General features: G+C 36.9%; 1 protein-coding gene across 3 annotated transcripts in view; it reads left to right on the top strand.

Annotated features, from left to right (window-relative positions):
• Positions 1-15,495, top strand: part of VPS13C (vacuolar protein sorting 13 homolog C) — a 228,122-nt gene that overhangs the window by 67,772 nt on the left and 144,855 nt on the right. For all 3 annotated transcript variants that reach the window (XR_011648437.1, XM_058294293.2, XM_058294292.2), the window contains 2 exons: positions 1,596-1,725; positions 2,790-2,884. Coding sequence is in view for 2 of the 3 variants with exons in the window: in XM_058294293.2 (XP_058150276.2) it covers positions 1,596-1,725; positions 2,790-2,884 (225 nt within the window). In the remaining variant the exon portion in view is untranslated. The remainder of the gene's footprint in view (positions 1-1,595; positions 1,726-2,789; positions 2,885-15,495) is intronic.

Raw genomic sequence — 15,495 nt, 5'->3', positions numbered from 1 at the left:
CATTTGACATTTTTTGAAAGCACATTCAAAGTTTCTTAGTTTGTTTCTTAGACCATTTCTTAGTTTGTTTCTTAGACCATTTGCCTCTTTTCATTAATATTTCAACATTTATGGCTTTTGTAATTGTAAGACATGATAGAGCTAGTTCTATTCGAAAGATATCCCACAGTAAGCATGTGTATTATTGTATTGTGCCTAAGTCTGAAATTAACGCAAAATATTGGTGGTTAAGAGTCGATTTGCTTTTGTCAAAACTTTATATCATGAAATTTTAAATTAGGAAGTTTAATGATAAGAATGATAATAATAGTAACCAACATATTCATCGTATAATTTCTTGGGCACTGTCAAGTCAGAGGAAGATACTGTTGTTATCATAGAAACAAACTAATGAAGTGTCATATATTTTTTACCCATTCCATTTCTGACTGCTACAAATGGATTGGTAAGCTTGACAAAATATGTTTCCAACTGGACTATAACTGGGACTGTTGGTAGCTTTTTGTACACATATATACCTATTCCCTTATTGTTTATTTAATGTCTAGTTGTTAAAGAGGGCTTAAGTTAATTTAAATGGAATTATTTTATTAATCAAACCTATTTTCTCCACCACAGAATTCAGTCTTTTCACTTCTGTTTTGGATAAATTTTACTTTTTGTGGAATTATGGAAACTTGTAATATGTTTTCAGTTCACTAACCAATTTAAAATATTTAAAATTTTAAGTGCGAAAATGATTAAAATTTACAGCATAAACTATAATCTATGCTGTGTAGCAGTGCTCCAAAATGTACTCATCAAATGCAATGACTGTACCACACTAATGAAAGAAGTTGTTGAAGTGGGAGGAGTGAGGATTGTGGGGAGTATGGTATATGGGAATCTTGTATTTTTTAATGTAACATTTTGTGTGATCTCTGTATCTTTAAAAAAAAAAAAAGACAAAAATTGGAAAAAAAATCAGTTATTCAAGGAATGAGAATATAGAATCTAAATTACTTTTTTTTCTCTTTAACTCTGTTTTCTGCTTTTTGATTTTCTGTATTTTATGGTGAGCAAAGAGAAGGGGCAGTAGAAAATCAAGTCATAATTTGTTGAGAAAACAGGATAAAATGAAATTTGAGGACTATCTGTTTTTATTTATATGTTCTCATCCTCTCCCCCAAATCCATAGTTAGCAAGTAAGCAATGTGTATATATTTTAATGCGAATTTTTTAAATCAAGTACTTGTTGAGTGTGGAAGTGTTTCCTTTTGGGGAACTTTTCATTTTATAAATCTGCAGTCTCAGTGGTCCTTTATCTTAAAAATTTGAAAGCCACAGTGTTCAGAAAAATTTCACTTGAAACTATAAGTATATTGCTGTTAAAATGTAGCCTCAACCAAAAGCTATTAGTAGGTTTCAAGCTGTGGGAAGTAAATTCACAGTGGGAACACAGTAACCAAATCTTATTGAGCATCACTTAAGAAGTAACTGGTTTTTCCTGACTGTTTTAAATCTGATGTTGTGTTTTAAAAAATTCTCTTACTTGACTATCTTAAAATGAAGAAAAAGTCATTTATTCTCTAATTATATTTTTAAAAATTTTTTAGGTGATTCGATCTGGGCAAAAATTAAGGAAAAAGTCTGCTGACACAGGAGAGAAACGTGGAGGCTGGTTTAGTGGGTTTTGGGGTAAGAAGGAATCTAAGAAAAAAGATGAAGAATCTTTGATTCCTGAAAGTAAGTTGCAAGTCAAATAATTTATTGTACACTGATAAGAAAAAGAAATTATATCTAGGCCAATTAGTTGAATATTATTCAAAGTATTTTTGAAATTAAAGGTGTATATATATATATATATATATATATATATATATATATATAAGACATAGCTCAGTGTGGTACATAACTAAGCATCAAGCCCTGTAATTTTATTTAGCTATTTCTTCAGGAAACACATCAGGTTGGAATGTTTATCTATCTATTTAACTAAAATAAACCTAATTTTTTTTTAGAATAAGTACTTGCGTGAAAATTTACAAGTTTAAATTGAGAGGTTTCAGTATTCAGCTTTCTTTTTTATTACCGCCCCCCTTGTGGCTTTTTGTGTGCTGTCTGCTCTCTGAGTCCATTTGCTGTTTGTTCTTCTGTGTCTGTATTTGTTTATTTATTTTTTATTTATTTCCCCTTCCCTCCTTGCAGCTTGCTTGCTGTCTGCTCTCTGTGTCCGGTCACTGCATGTTCTTCTGAGTTTTTGCTTGTCTCCCCTTTTGTTGTGTCACCTTGCTGAATTGGCTCTCCATAGTGCTCGCGGACCAGTGGCACTCCGCGGCACTTGGAGGCCAGGCAACACTCCATGGTGTCTGTGCTGGCAGCTCTCTGCAGCATGTGGGTGAGCCTGCCTTCACAAGGAGGTCCCGGGATGTGAACCCACGGCCTCCCATATGGTAGACAGGAGCCCAACTGATTGAGCTTCCCTAGCTTTCCTTTTTGTTACCTTTTACATGGACATTTATTTGCAAGTTCTACTTAAGTTTTTTAAATACTTAGGGAATGCTCAAATCCCTATATGATACCTGAATTTCCTTAATGGTGTCTTTCTGCCTTTACTTAACCTAATCAAGCAAATATAGGATATTTTTATAAACTAGTCACAGTAAAATACTAGACATAATTACTTTTGTTTTAGAATTTGTGTCTCTTGATTTTAGGACATTTAATGGTTTGGTTTGACTTTTCAATTTCATCTGTAATTAACTGCTAATGCAATTGATTTATTAAAATATTTAGTCTTTTCTTTGTAGCTATTGATGACCTTATGACCCCAGAGGAGAAAGCCAAGCTCTTCACTGCAATTGGTTATAGTGAGAGCACACACAACCTAACTTTACCCAAGCAGGTAATTATTTAAGTCAACTACGAGGTATTTTGTTTCATTTTACTGTATTATCTTGAATTGGTTTACATGAGTTACTGATTTTTTAAAATATAATAAGCTTTATTTTTAAAGAGGTTTTATATTACAAAAAAGTTACATAGAAAGTATGAGGGATTCCCATGTATCTCCCTACCTCTCCCACATCATCCCCTAATTTTTAAAAATGTAGCAGTACAATTCGTTATGATGTATCTGTAAAATCCACTCATTAAAAAAATACGTATTTAAAAAAATGACTCACTTGTGGTAAGGACTAACCTACCTACAGTAATAATCTAAAAAATAAAACCATCATTGTGACATTTATCAGTATTTCACACATCTTACAAAACTGCAGGAGGAAACTACCGTTGTTGTAACTTCTTTAAAGCCAAAAACTTAAGCACAAATCAGAATTAAGAAAAACTTCAGAATGTTCACATCTACATGCATTTTTGGCTGAACTTCCAAAGATTCTACATACAGCAAAACCATAACTTTGAATCAAAATGAATATTAAAAATATTTAAGCCTTGTGACAAACTTACTGTATAGAAGCAAGGAAAACAGAGTGAATAGTAACAGCAGTATATTTCTAGGAGAGAAAGCAATCACTTATTTTATCATACAACAAAAGTCAATGAGTCAGCATGTTAATAACACTGATCAAGTTATTTACTATTCAAGAATTTGCTTTTCAAATTGTGTCTTTAAAAATGTATTCATACATATATTTGGATTAAATTAAATTTATACATCAAAAACACTTTGCTCAGAATTCTAATCTTAAGTATAAACCATAACTTATCAAAACATAGTCTAAATACTATACAGTAATGCTACCATTTAGATTTATGTGCTTCATCTGAAAAACCTATCTTACAAACAATTTTGCCCTGTTTCTTCAGAATAAATATCCTTATGGCTAAAACTTTAAATGATAATCAAAAAAAGATTCCTATAATTCATGTTATGCATTTTCCTTCATGGGGCTTTGGCAAAAAACAGCCATCTGGTGTTGTAGCACCATCTTGCTTCTCAGTTACAGTCTCTACAGTCGCAGAAGCAGACACAATAACCATTGTTTTATTTGTTGAAGCTGTCTTCTGTTTCTCAGCAATACTTGCACAAACAGCAACAATCTCATCATTGTCAAAGTCATGGTCAGGAATTGGAGTTCGGTGAGAAATTCATTACTTCTGCTGATGATTCACTCTTTTTAACTCTGTGCCACTTTCTGCTGCTCCTGGAGTATTCTTACCCAAGAAAGATCTTCTTTTCATATGTCGGGGTTCATGGGATAGATGTGAAGGACTACTTGAAAACTGAGTTGCTTCATCCATTTTTGTCCTTTGGCTCTCTGTTGTTATATTGCTCTGTTGTCTATCTTCTTATCCTTTAGTTTACCCTTCCTAATAATCTTCATTTCGAAACTCTTCTCCAAATCTCTCACCCTTGTTTTTTCTTTTCAGGCTGAAGTATCCCCTTTAGTATCTCTTACAAATCTGGCCTTTTGGTAACATATTCTGTCAGTGTTTGTGAAGATTTTGAACTCACCCTCATTTTTGAAGGGCAGCTTTGCCAGCTACAAAATTCTTGGCTGTCAGTTTTTCTATTTCAGTACCTTAAATACATGATACTGTTTTCTTCTCTCCTCCATAGTTTCTGATGAGAAGTTAGTATTTTATCTTATTGAGTTTCCCTTGTATATTATGCTTTTTCTCTTGCTGCTTTCAGAATCCTCTCTTTATCTTTGGTATTTGTCATTCTGAATAGTAGGTGTTTCAGGGTAAGTCTATTAGAATTTATTCTGTTCGGGGGTGCATTGTCCTTTTTGGATATTGATATTTATGTCCTTTGTAAGGGTTGGGAAGTTCTCAGTCATTATTTCCTCAAATATTCTTTCTGCCTCTTTTCCATTCTCTTCTCCTTCTGGGACACCAATAATATGAATGTTTGTGTGTTTTGCGTTGTCATTCAGTTCCCTGAGACTTCACTCCATTTTGTTCCATTCTCTTCTCTTTCTGCTCTCCTGTCTTTTCCAGTTCAGATGTTATGTCTTTGAAAGCATTAATTCTGTCTTCAAGCAATTCAGATCTGCTCTTATGTGCCTCCAATGTATTTTTTTTCCTATGATCTCTTTATTTTTAAATGTTACATTAAAAAAATATAAGATGTTCCCATATACCTCATCCCCCCACACCCCACTCCTCCCACATCAACAACCTCTTTCATCATTGTAGCACATTCACTGTATTTGGTGAATACATTTTGGAGCACTGCTGCACCACATGGATAGTGGTTTACATTGTAGTTTCCAATGTCTTTTTAATCTCATCCATCATGCTTTTCATTCCTATAGGGTCTGTTACTTTTCTTTGCAGGATTTCAAATTGCTCTTTATGCTCTACCGGTGCTGCCTTTTTAAAAAATATACTTTTTTATTTTTATTTTTAAAAGATACTTGTATTACATAAATGTTACATAATAAATATGGGGGATTCCCATATGCCTAGCTGCCTACCCCTCACACATTTTCCCACTTTAACAGCATCCTTCATTATTGTGGTACATTTATTAAAATTGATGAATGCATTTTGAAGCATTGCCACTAAGCGTGTATTATAGTATACATTATAGTTTACACTCTCTCCTGCACAATTTTGTAAGTTGTGACAAGATATATAATGGCATTTATATATCATTGCAGTGCCATTTAGGACAATTCCCAAGTACTGAAAATGCCCCCATATTATACACCTATTTTTCCCTCTCCCTTCCCTCAGAACCACCAGTGGCCACTGCCTGCCTCCACATCAGTGATATAAGTTCTTCCATTGCTAGAATCATAATAAGTCTATAGTAGAATAACAGTAAGTCTACTCTAGTCTGTTGTTCATTCCCCAATCCTGAGGTTTCTGGGATGGTGTTACCCACTCTACCTTTAATTGAGAGGGGGCTTAGATCCCATGGGGTAGATGGATGGGACTATCTTGCTTGCAGTTGCAGATTCTCTCTGTTTCTAGGGATGGTTGTTGTCCATTATCATCTCCTTGTTAGTTGTCCTGGGTGAGTCCAGTGAACTGGAGAGTAGGTATTGCAACACTATTGAGATTCAGGGCCCAACTGGCACATGGAAAGTCCAAAGATACAGGTCTCTTGGATATACATCTGCCAACTCTAGTACTAGCTATAGGTTCAACTATAAGTGTCTTAATAGCCTTTATTTCTTTAGTCATATTTTCTTTAAATTATTTGAAATGATTTAGGAGAGTTATATGATTATCACTGATTAATTGTATTAATTCCTGTATCTCTTTAGGATATTTGGTTTGTTCTTTTGGCTGGGCCATCTCTTCCTGTTTCCTAGTAAGGCCTGTAATTTTTTGCTGATGTCTAGGCATTTGAATATGTTGGCTAATTTCTTTCTCTTGCCTATTGTTTCCCCCCCCCCCCAGCTCTTCATTAATTTTGTTTTTTGTTTTTTTTTGGTCTTTATTTATTTTTTTTAATGTTACACTCAGAAAATATGAGGTCCCCGTATACCCCTGACCCCCCTCACCCCACTCCTCCCCCCATAACAACAACCTCCTCCATCATCGTGAGACATTCATTGCACTTGGTGAATACATCTGTGAGCACTGCTGCACCTCATGGTCAGTAGTCCGCACCAAAGCCCACACTCTCCCACAGTCCACCCAGTGAGCCATGGGAGGACATACAATGTCTGGTAACTGTCCCTGCAACACAACCCAGGACAACTCCAAGTCCCCAAAACGCTCCCACATCACATCTCTTCCTCCCACTCCCTACCCCCAGCAGCCACCATGGCCACTTTCTCCACACCAATGCCACATTTTCTTCGATTACTAATCACAATAGTGCATGAATAGAATATCAGTAAGTCCACTCTAATCCATACTCTATTCCTCCATCCTGTGGACCCTGGAATGGTTGTGTCCACTCCACATCTATATCAAGAGGGGGCTTAGATTCCACATGGATGCTGGATGCAATTCTCCTGCTTTCAGTTGGAGGCGCTTTAGCTCCCTGGTGTGGTGGTTGACCTTCTTCACCTCCATATTAGATGACTGGGGTAGGTCCAATAAACCAGAGTGTAGGAGTTGCAAGTCTGTTGAGACTCAGGGCCTGGCTATCACATGGTCAGACCAGAGATTCAGGTCCCCTGGGTATACACTAATTACCCAGCGCCAACTACAGATCCATTAAAAGTAACAGGAGAGGCTTGTGGACAAAGATCACATCTGAGTCCAGCTCCGTCACACAGAAACACAAACTCCAAAGTAGGGCCAACTGACATGGCACTGAACTCCATCTGCCATGACCATATAACCTGTGGGTCTCTGTAGCCCTCAGAAGAACCAGTACCTGGGGTTGTATCTACTTTATCTGTCTCTTGAACTCTGCTGAGGTGTGCATAAGAGCGACCACTCTGATAACCTCCTGGCTCTTTTTGGAGACTCATAGCCATGTGAACTCATTTGTCCTTTCCATTTCCCCCTTTTCTTCAGGTCAAAAAGCATTTTTAACTCCTGGTATTATATGTAGACTGAGATATTCTGTTGGTCCGAGTTGACCCTTTTATTCAAGGTCATTTTCTAGGTACATCATCAGCTGGTACTTGGTAGTAGTCCCTCAGCACCAGGGAGGCTCATCCCTGGGAGTCATGTCCCATGCTGGGGGGAAGGCAACGCATTTACAAGCTGAGTTTGGCTTCGAGACGGGCCACATTTGAGCAATACAGAGGCTCTCAGGAGATAACTCTTAGGCATCCTACAGCTCTAGGCTTTGTTCTTATTTCAGGTGCACAGGCTTATAAGCATAGTCATTAGTCTCAAGGGCTCATTGTTGGACTTTCCTACTTTTTTGGTCTTTGCCATTTCACTTGGGGGATTGTTGCTATTCCTTTAGGGACTGTGATAGAACTCCCCTGGCTAGGAACTCAGCACTCCCTCCGATGTTGTTTTTAATTGTAACCACTATGAAAATATCCAAATATTTTTATCTACCCTGGATATATGCCCTTGAGAACACCCTGCAAACCATGTGTCCCCTGATAATAACATCCTACACCAGTATTCCTCCCCTGCCATTGTTGAACCATTCTGTGATCCAAAACTTCTTCAAAAATGAAGCCCAATATATTGCCAGGTTCCATTAATAGTGAAAATGGAATATAGTGATGAGTTTAAAGGTTAGATATAGAATACATAGTAATTTGGAAAAATTAAGGTAAAAATAAGTTGGGGTATCAAAAAATTAAAAAATGCAAAAGCTTTGTTTTTAATGTTTTGCCTTCTATCACTGCAATAAGTGTTGCTGTATATGCAAATTGGCAAGGCAGCTCCTTCCATCTTTTCCTCAGTGTCTGTGTCCTTTCTTTTTCTCTTTTTTTTCCTGATTATTAAGCTTGTCTTCACAAAAGTTTTAGATCGCAGTAATTCATATATACAATATACAGTACTCCCACATATTCAACATCAGACACTTTGTCCCTTCCCCAGCAATAATCTTTTTTACATGTTCATACTATATTTACTGCAAATGATGCATGGATATTGAGACAATAGCTTTCAAGCAAGGTAACATTTGGGTTTACATTGTGGTTTATATTTTAGACTGTACAATTTTTCTATGTTTTACATTATGATTTACATTTTAGCCTATCGGCCCCTATACATTTTTGGTGTAATTTAACATGTCTTATATCCATCCTTGCATAATCTTGTGAAACACTTCTATTGCCCACACAGTTACATTGATTCCATCTATTCAATACCTCTTTACCCCTCCCCTCAGGGCCCACAGTGACAGTCAATCTTCATTGTTTGAAGGGCCGTGCTCAGAGATACTTGCAACAGTGTTGAGGGCTTGACATGCTCAACTGCCCTAACACATTGGGAGCCACGATTTCTCTCGAGAGATACAATTCCCTCTATTTGAGAACATCAGTCCTCCCCAGGATGTGGGTATACCTTCACTCTCATTATATGGGTCTCTATCCAATGATATAACCCACTATGAAAAAATGAGCACTCACACACTCCCTAGAAGCCTGTCCTGTGTCAGATTATACCCTTTAAACATCTTAAAGAGGTAACCTTCCTTATTGTATTTTTGAAAAAGTTTTCTCAGCATTATACTCTCAACCAAATATCTGACATCTCCTATGTTCATATGTTTCCCCACCCTCCCCCCAATATCTCGGGCAATATTAATATTTGGTTCAACTTATTCTGTCTTTAAAATTGCCCAGCTTAAGTTTTCAAAATTGGTTCAGGGACTCACTAGCAGGGTGCAGATTTTCTCCCAGGGGTTGGATACAGAGAGCAGGAGCAGTTTTTGTCCTTGCAGTTTCCAGACAGGCCAGCAGCTGACACTAGTCAGCACCCTTTTCCACTGAGGTGTTTCAGTCTGGACTCCTGTGTTCCAGGGTTGACTCTCCCAACAGGAGATTCAAAGCGGGCTCTGCTGGCCAGATTCACTGAAGAAGAGCACCAGGACCTTCCCTCCCTTTTCCCTTGAAACAACTGATAGGGAGGAAGATGTCTGTTCACCTCTCAGTCAGCTATAGTGAGACATGTTTTACCCCAGCTTAATATCTTGAGGGTGGGAAGGGAGCCCTTCCTGGCTGCCCCAGGGACTTGGTAGCTCAGTTTGTCTTTTTGGCTTCTTAGTCTCTCTGTGCTCTGCCCTCCTGGGAGTTGTGTAGCACTGTCCTTTTCTGGTGACCTCCAAAGCAGGTCCCTCGGACAGCTTTTGATTTTTACTCTATTGTGTTTTATGAGAACATTCCGCTCTGTCAGTCCGTTGCCATCTTCCCAAAACCCTTCCCAAGTTACTGATTTTTAAGTAATAAAATAGGTTTATAATATTTTTAAAATTTTACTTATTATACTGTTTAATTGTTACATGCTTCCAGTTAAACCTTACCAATTAAAATTATCTCTCCAACTTTAGACTTAGTTGCCTTAGGGAATGTAAGAATAACCTGATAAAATATTTATTATAGATTTAGATTGAATCTTTAAAAATGTTTATCATTTTAAAAACTTTTTTTGAGTTATGTCTATAAAAAAGTGAATAAAATAAAAATGTGCTACTGATTTGATTTATAGCAAATTTTTAGTCATTACTATCAAGGTTAAGAAATAAAATGTCACCACCCCAGAAGCCCCCACTTCCTCCCAGTTATTGCTTCTGCAAATGTAACCATTATCCTGATTCTTATGTTAATCATTTCTTTGGCTTTCTTTTAAATTTTTACTATAAACACTGTATTTTTGTTTTGTCTTTTTTTTTAAAGATTTATTTATTTATTTATTTCTACCTCCTCCCCCCCAGCCCTGGTTGTCTGTTCTCTGTGTCTATTTGCTGTGTCTTTCTTCTTTGTCCGCTTCTGCTGTTGTCAGCGGCACGGGAATCTGTGTTTCTTTTTTTTTTTGTTTCGTCATCTTGTTGTGTCATCTCTCCGTGTGGGCGGCACCATTCTCAGGTAGGCTGAATGTTCTTTTGCGCTGGGCGGCTCTCCTTATGGGGTGTATTCCTTGCGCGTGGGGCTCCCCTATGCGGGGGACACCCCTGCGTGGCAGGGCACTCCTTGCATGCATCAGCACTGCGCATGGGCCAGCTCCACACGGGTCAGGGAGGCCCGGGTTTGAACCGCGGACCTCCCATGTGGTAGACAGACGCCCTAACCACTGGGCCAAGTCCGTTTTCCTGTTTTGTCTATTTTTTGAACTTTCTATAAATGAACTCAAAGTCTATATTCTTTTAGGTCTAGCTTTGTTGTAAGATTCATTACTGTTGATTCACTAGATGTATTTTGCTTGTTTTGAATGTTGTGTAGGATTTGATCATTTAAAAATACCACAACTTACTTATTCATTCTTTTATTTATGGGCATTTGGCTCGTTTCTGATTTTTTTGTTATTTTGAATAATGCAGCTGTGAACTTCTTGTAAATGTCTTTTAGTATGCATAAGAAAGAATTTCTGTTTAGTATATACTTAAGAGTGGAATTACTGGATCATAGGATAAGACTAACTTTAATAGAATCTGCTAAATAGTGTTTCAGTGTGGTTGTACTAGTGTATATTTCCATCAGCAGTATATGAGGATTCTTGCTGCTCCACATCCTTGTAGCACTCGGCATTATCATTCTTTTTAATTTTAACCTTGCTGGTGGGTATGTAGTGGTATTTAATAGTGATTTTAATTTGCATTTCATAGATGACTAATGAGCTTCTGCACTTTATGTGTGCTTATTGGCCTTTTTGATATCCATTTTCGTAAAGTGGCTTTTGACTTTCTTATTCATTATTGGGTTGTCTGTCTTTTTCTTATTTGTTTCTAGGGATTTTTGATATATTCTGGATATGCAGCCTTTGCTAGTACAGATGTTATTAATATCTTCTGCTTTGTGCTTTGACTTTTCACCTTTAGTTGTATTGCAAATATGTTTTTCTACACTATAACATGTTTTTACTTTCTTAATGGTATCTTTTGGCGAGTAGATATTTTTATTTTAATATTTTGTTTATTTGATCTTTCCCCCTTACGATTGGTACTTTCTTTGTGTCCTATTTATGAAATCTTTCCTTTCTGTGAGGTCATGAAGATAGTCTCCTCCCAAAAGCTTTGTATTTTACTTTTCATATTTAGATCTACAGTTCATCTAGAATTAATTTTTTACATATGATATGATGTATGATGTTAGTGTAAGATTTTTTTTTTCTATATGACAGACTACTTGACTCAGCATCTATTATTGAAAAGATCATCCTTCCCCACCTCTCTCTACCCTGTATCATCATAGTATCATCTACTTGTGGAATCTCTTATTCTATGACATTGGTTATTTGTCTGTACTTTTACCATAGTCTCACTTACCAAAACTTTGTAGTCAGTCCTGAATATCTAGATATTTAAGTCCTACAACTCTGTTCTGTTTTTAGATTGTCTTATTTTTTCTTGGTCCTTTGCATTTCCATATAAACTATAAAATTAGCCTGTTAATTTCTGCAAAAAGAAAAAACCTGTGACTTTTTAAAATCAGGGTTTTATTGAATATATTATCAATCTGGGGAGAATTAGCATCTTTATAATACTGAATTGTCTAATCCATAAATGAAGTATATGCCTCTACTTATTTACCTATTCCTTAATTCCTCTCAATTGTATATTATAAATTTCTGTGTAGAAGTTAATCTTTTGTGGACTTGTTATGGATATCTTTAAAATTTCGTTGATATTTAATTTATGTGCAATAAAATGCACAGATTTTTAATGTTCCTTTTGATGGATTTGGACAATTGTCTGTGTAAGGACCACCCAAAATAAGATAGAGAGCATTTCCATTCCCCCAGAGGTTCCCTTGTGACCCTTTCTAGTCATTTTTTCTCTCCTGCCTCTTAAAAGCAACCATTTTATGACCTATCTGCAGAGATTACTTTTTCCTGTTCATGCATTTTTTTGTTTCTAGCTTCTTCCATTCTGCATGCTTGATATTCATCCACGTTGTGTGTATCAGTAGTTTATTTTTATTGCAAAATAGTATTCCATTGTACGAATGTACCACAATTTGTTGTTCATTCTCATGTTGATATGTATTTTTGTTGTTTCAAGTTTTGGCTATTTTGAATATGGCTGCTGTAAACATGCTTGCACAAGTCTTTTGTGGGCATAGTTTTTTATTTCTCTCGGACAAATACGTGGGAGTGGAATGGCTAGGTTATAGGGTAGCTGTATGTATAACTTTTTAAGAAACTGGGCATATAATTCTCCAAGTGGCTGTCACGTTTTGTCTTCTTGCCAGTAATTTCAGTGTCTCTACATCTTTGCCACTTTCGGTGTTACCAGACTTATACATTTTAGCCATTCTAGTGAGTATGATGTGTTATTCCACTGTGTTTTTTTAAGTGTTTATTTTTAATTGTGGTAAGGTATACATAACATAAAAATCATTTTAACCATTTTAAGTGGATAATCCTTGGACATTAAGTGCATTGATAATACCGTGTAATTTTCACCACTATTTCCATAAAATTTTCATCATCCTAAATGAAAACATATTCATTTAGTAATTACTCCGCTTTTCTCCCTACCATCTCTCCTGGTAGCCACTATTCTGCTTTCTTGCTTTATGAATTTGCCAATTCTAAGTATTTCCTATAAGAAAAACCATACAATATTGGTAGTTTTGTGTCTGACTTATTTCACTCAACATGATGTCTTAAAGGCTCATCCACGTTGTGGCATGTATTAGAACTTCACTTAGCTGAATAATATTCCATTGTATAAATGTACCACATTTTCTTTATCCAGTCATCCGTTGATGGGCATTTGGGTTGCTTCCACCTTTTGGATACTGAGAATAATGCTGCTGTATGCATTGGTGTACAGATATCTGTCTGAGTCCCTGCATTCAGTTGTTTTGGATATATATGTATGATTGGGATTGTTGGGTTATATGGTAATTCTCTGTGTAATTTTCTGAGGAAATACCAAGCTGTTTCCACAGTGGCTCTACCATTTTACATTCCCATCAATAGTGTATGTGAGGGTTCCCATTTCTCTGTGTCATTGCCAACACTTCTTATTTTCACCTTTTAAAAATAATGGCCATCCTAGTGAGTATGAAGTGGTATCTCATTTTATTTTTAATTTGCGTTTCCCTAATGGCTATGATTAGTATAATTTCCTATACTTATTGGCCATTTGAATATCATCTTTGGAGGAGTGTCTATTCAAATCCTTTGCCTACATTTTGAATTGGGTTTTTTTGTCTTTTTGTTGTTGAGTTGTATATATCCAGTTATATATTCTGGATATTAAATCCTTATCAGATATGTGGTTTCCAAATATTTTCTGCCATTCTGTATGTTATCTTTTCACTTTCTTGTTAATTTACCTTTCAATGCACAAAATTTTTTATTTTGATGAAGTCCCATTTACAAGTTTTTTTCTTTTGTTGCTTGTGTTTTAGTATAAAATCTTGAAATCCATTATGTAATACAAGGTCCTGAAGATAGTTCCCTGTGGTTTCTTATAGGAGTTCTATGGTAATAGCACTTACATTTAGGTCTTTGATGTATTTGGAATTAATTTTTGTATATGGTGAGACATAGGGGTCCACATTCATTCTTTTACCTGTGGATGTCCAGTTGTCCACTGTGGTTTTAATTTGCTTTCTATTTTTGATGACTAATGATGTTGAACATCTGTGGTGGCTTGGAGTTATCGACCCCGGAAAAACTTGTTCTTAACCCATTCCTGTTGGAGTGAACTCATTGTAAATAGGACCTCTTGAAGAGGTAACTTCAGTTTAGGTATGGCCCAACCCAATCAGGATGGAGCCCTCGTAGAGAAGGCCACAGAGAGAAGCCACAGGAAGTAGCCAGAAGCTTGAAGTCAATGGAACCTGGACTGAATGGGATAGAAAAGGGATAAATTAAGAAAAGAATGATTTCAGGGAGAGGACCTTGTAAGTCGAGGTTTGGACAGAAGAGATCTCCTCCAGCCAAGAGAGCAGGCCCACCCATATAGGTGGAAAACGTAGGTCTGCTGTTGTTCTTGGAGGGGGTAGGCCATCTGCCTTGTGCTTGGAGGAGGTAGGCTTTGTACTCTGTTGTTTGAGGAGAGTGCTACCATCCCAGTGCTCTGAGATGGTGTTCATGGAGATCCTGGTTACCATCCTAGTAATTAGAGTGCATGGGGCCTATGATCCAGCATTTATGGGGAGCCTGGTTGCTATTCTGATCTTCAGAGAACATGGGACCTTGCCCACGTTAGGGGAGGGCATGGCTCTGCACAATCGGGATGGGGCTGCTACTCCATTAGGCCTGAAGGATAAAGCATTAATCCACGGATGACACTAAAACCTTGTCATTTTTCCTCTGCTGGGTTTTGGACTTGTTTGACACCCATGACCCCTGTTTTCCTTCAGTTTTCTCCCTCTGGAGTGGGAGTGCTTGTCCCTCCATTGTATATTCCAAGGAGATAAACTTGTTTTCTAGATTTCATTCATCCATCAGAGAGAGGAATTTTGCCCTAGAATGGACCACACCCATTATTGATTTTGATGAGACTTTGTACTTAGCCTTGTCCTAAAATGTCTTGAGGCTTTTGGGATGTTGTGATGGAATGAATCTGTTTTACATGTGGGCAGAACATAAATTTTTGGGGCAGCCAGAAAAACATGTTCTTAATCTTAACCCATTCCTGTGTGTGTGAACCCATTGCAAATAGGACCTTTTGATGAGGGTAGTTCAGTTAAGGTGTGGCCCAACCAAATCAGGATGGATCATCTGAATCCTATTACTGGAGGCTTTATAGAGAAGGCCAGATAGACAAGCCACAAGTATAGCTGGAAGCTGAAAGTCAATAGAACCAGGAAGAAAAAAGGAGAAAATGCTGCCATTTGCACTGCCATGTGACAGAAGAGACAAGGAACCCTACAGATTACTAGCCATCCAGAAGATACTATCCCCAGGAGGAAGCAAGCCTTTTAGCTTTCCAAACCTTGAGGCAATAAATTCCTATTGTTATCCATTGTATGAATTTTGTTCAGC

Source organism: Dasypus novemcinctus, chromosome 3, assembly GCF_030445035.2.
Source record: "Dasypus novemcinctus isolate mDasNov1 chromosome 3, mDasNov1.1.hap2, whole genome shotgun sequence".
Classification (NCBI taxonomy): domain Eukaryota; kingdom Metazoa; phylum Chordata; class Mammalia; order Cingulata; family Dasypodidae; genus Dasypus; species Dasypus novemcinctus.
This window is presented reverse-complemented; position numbering and strand designations above follow the sequence as displayed.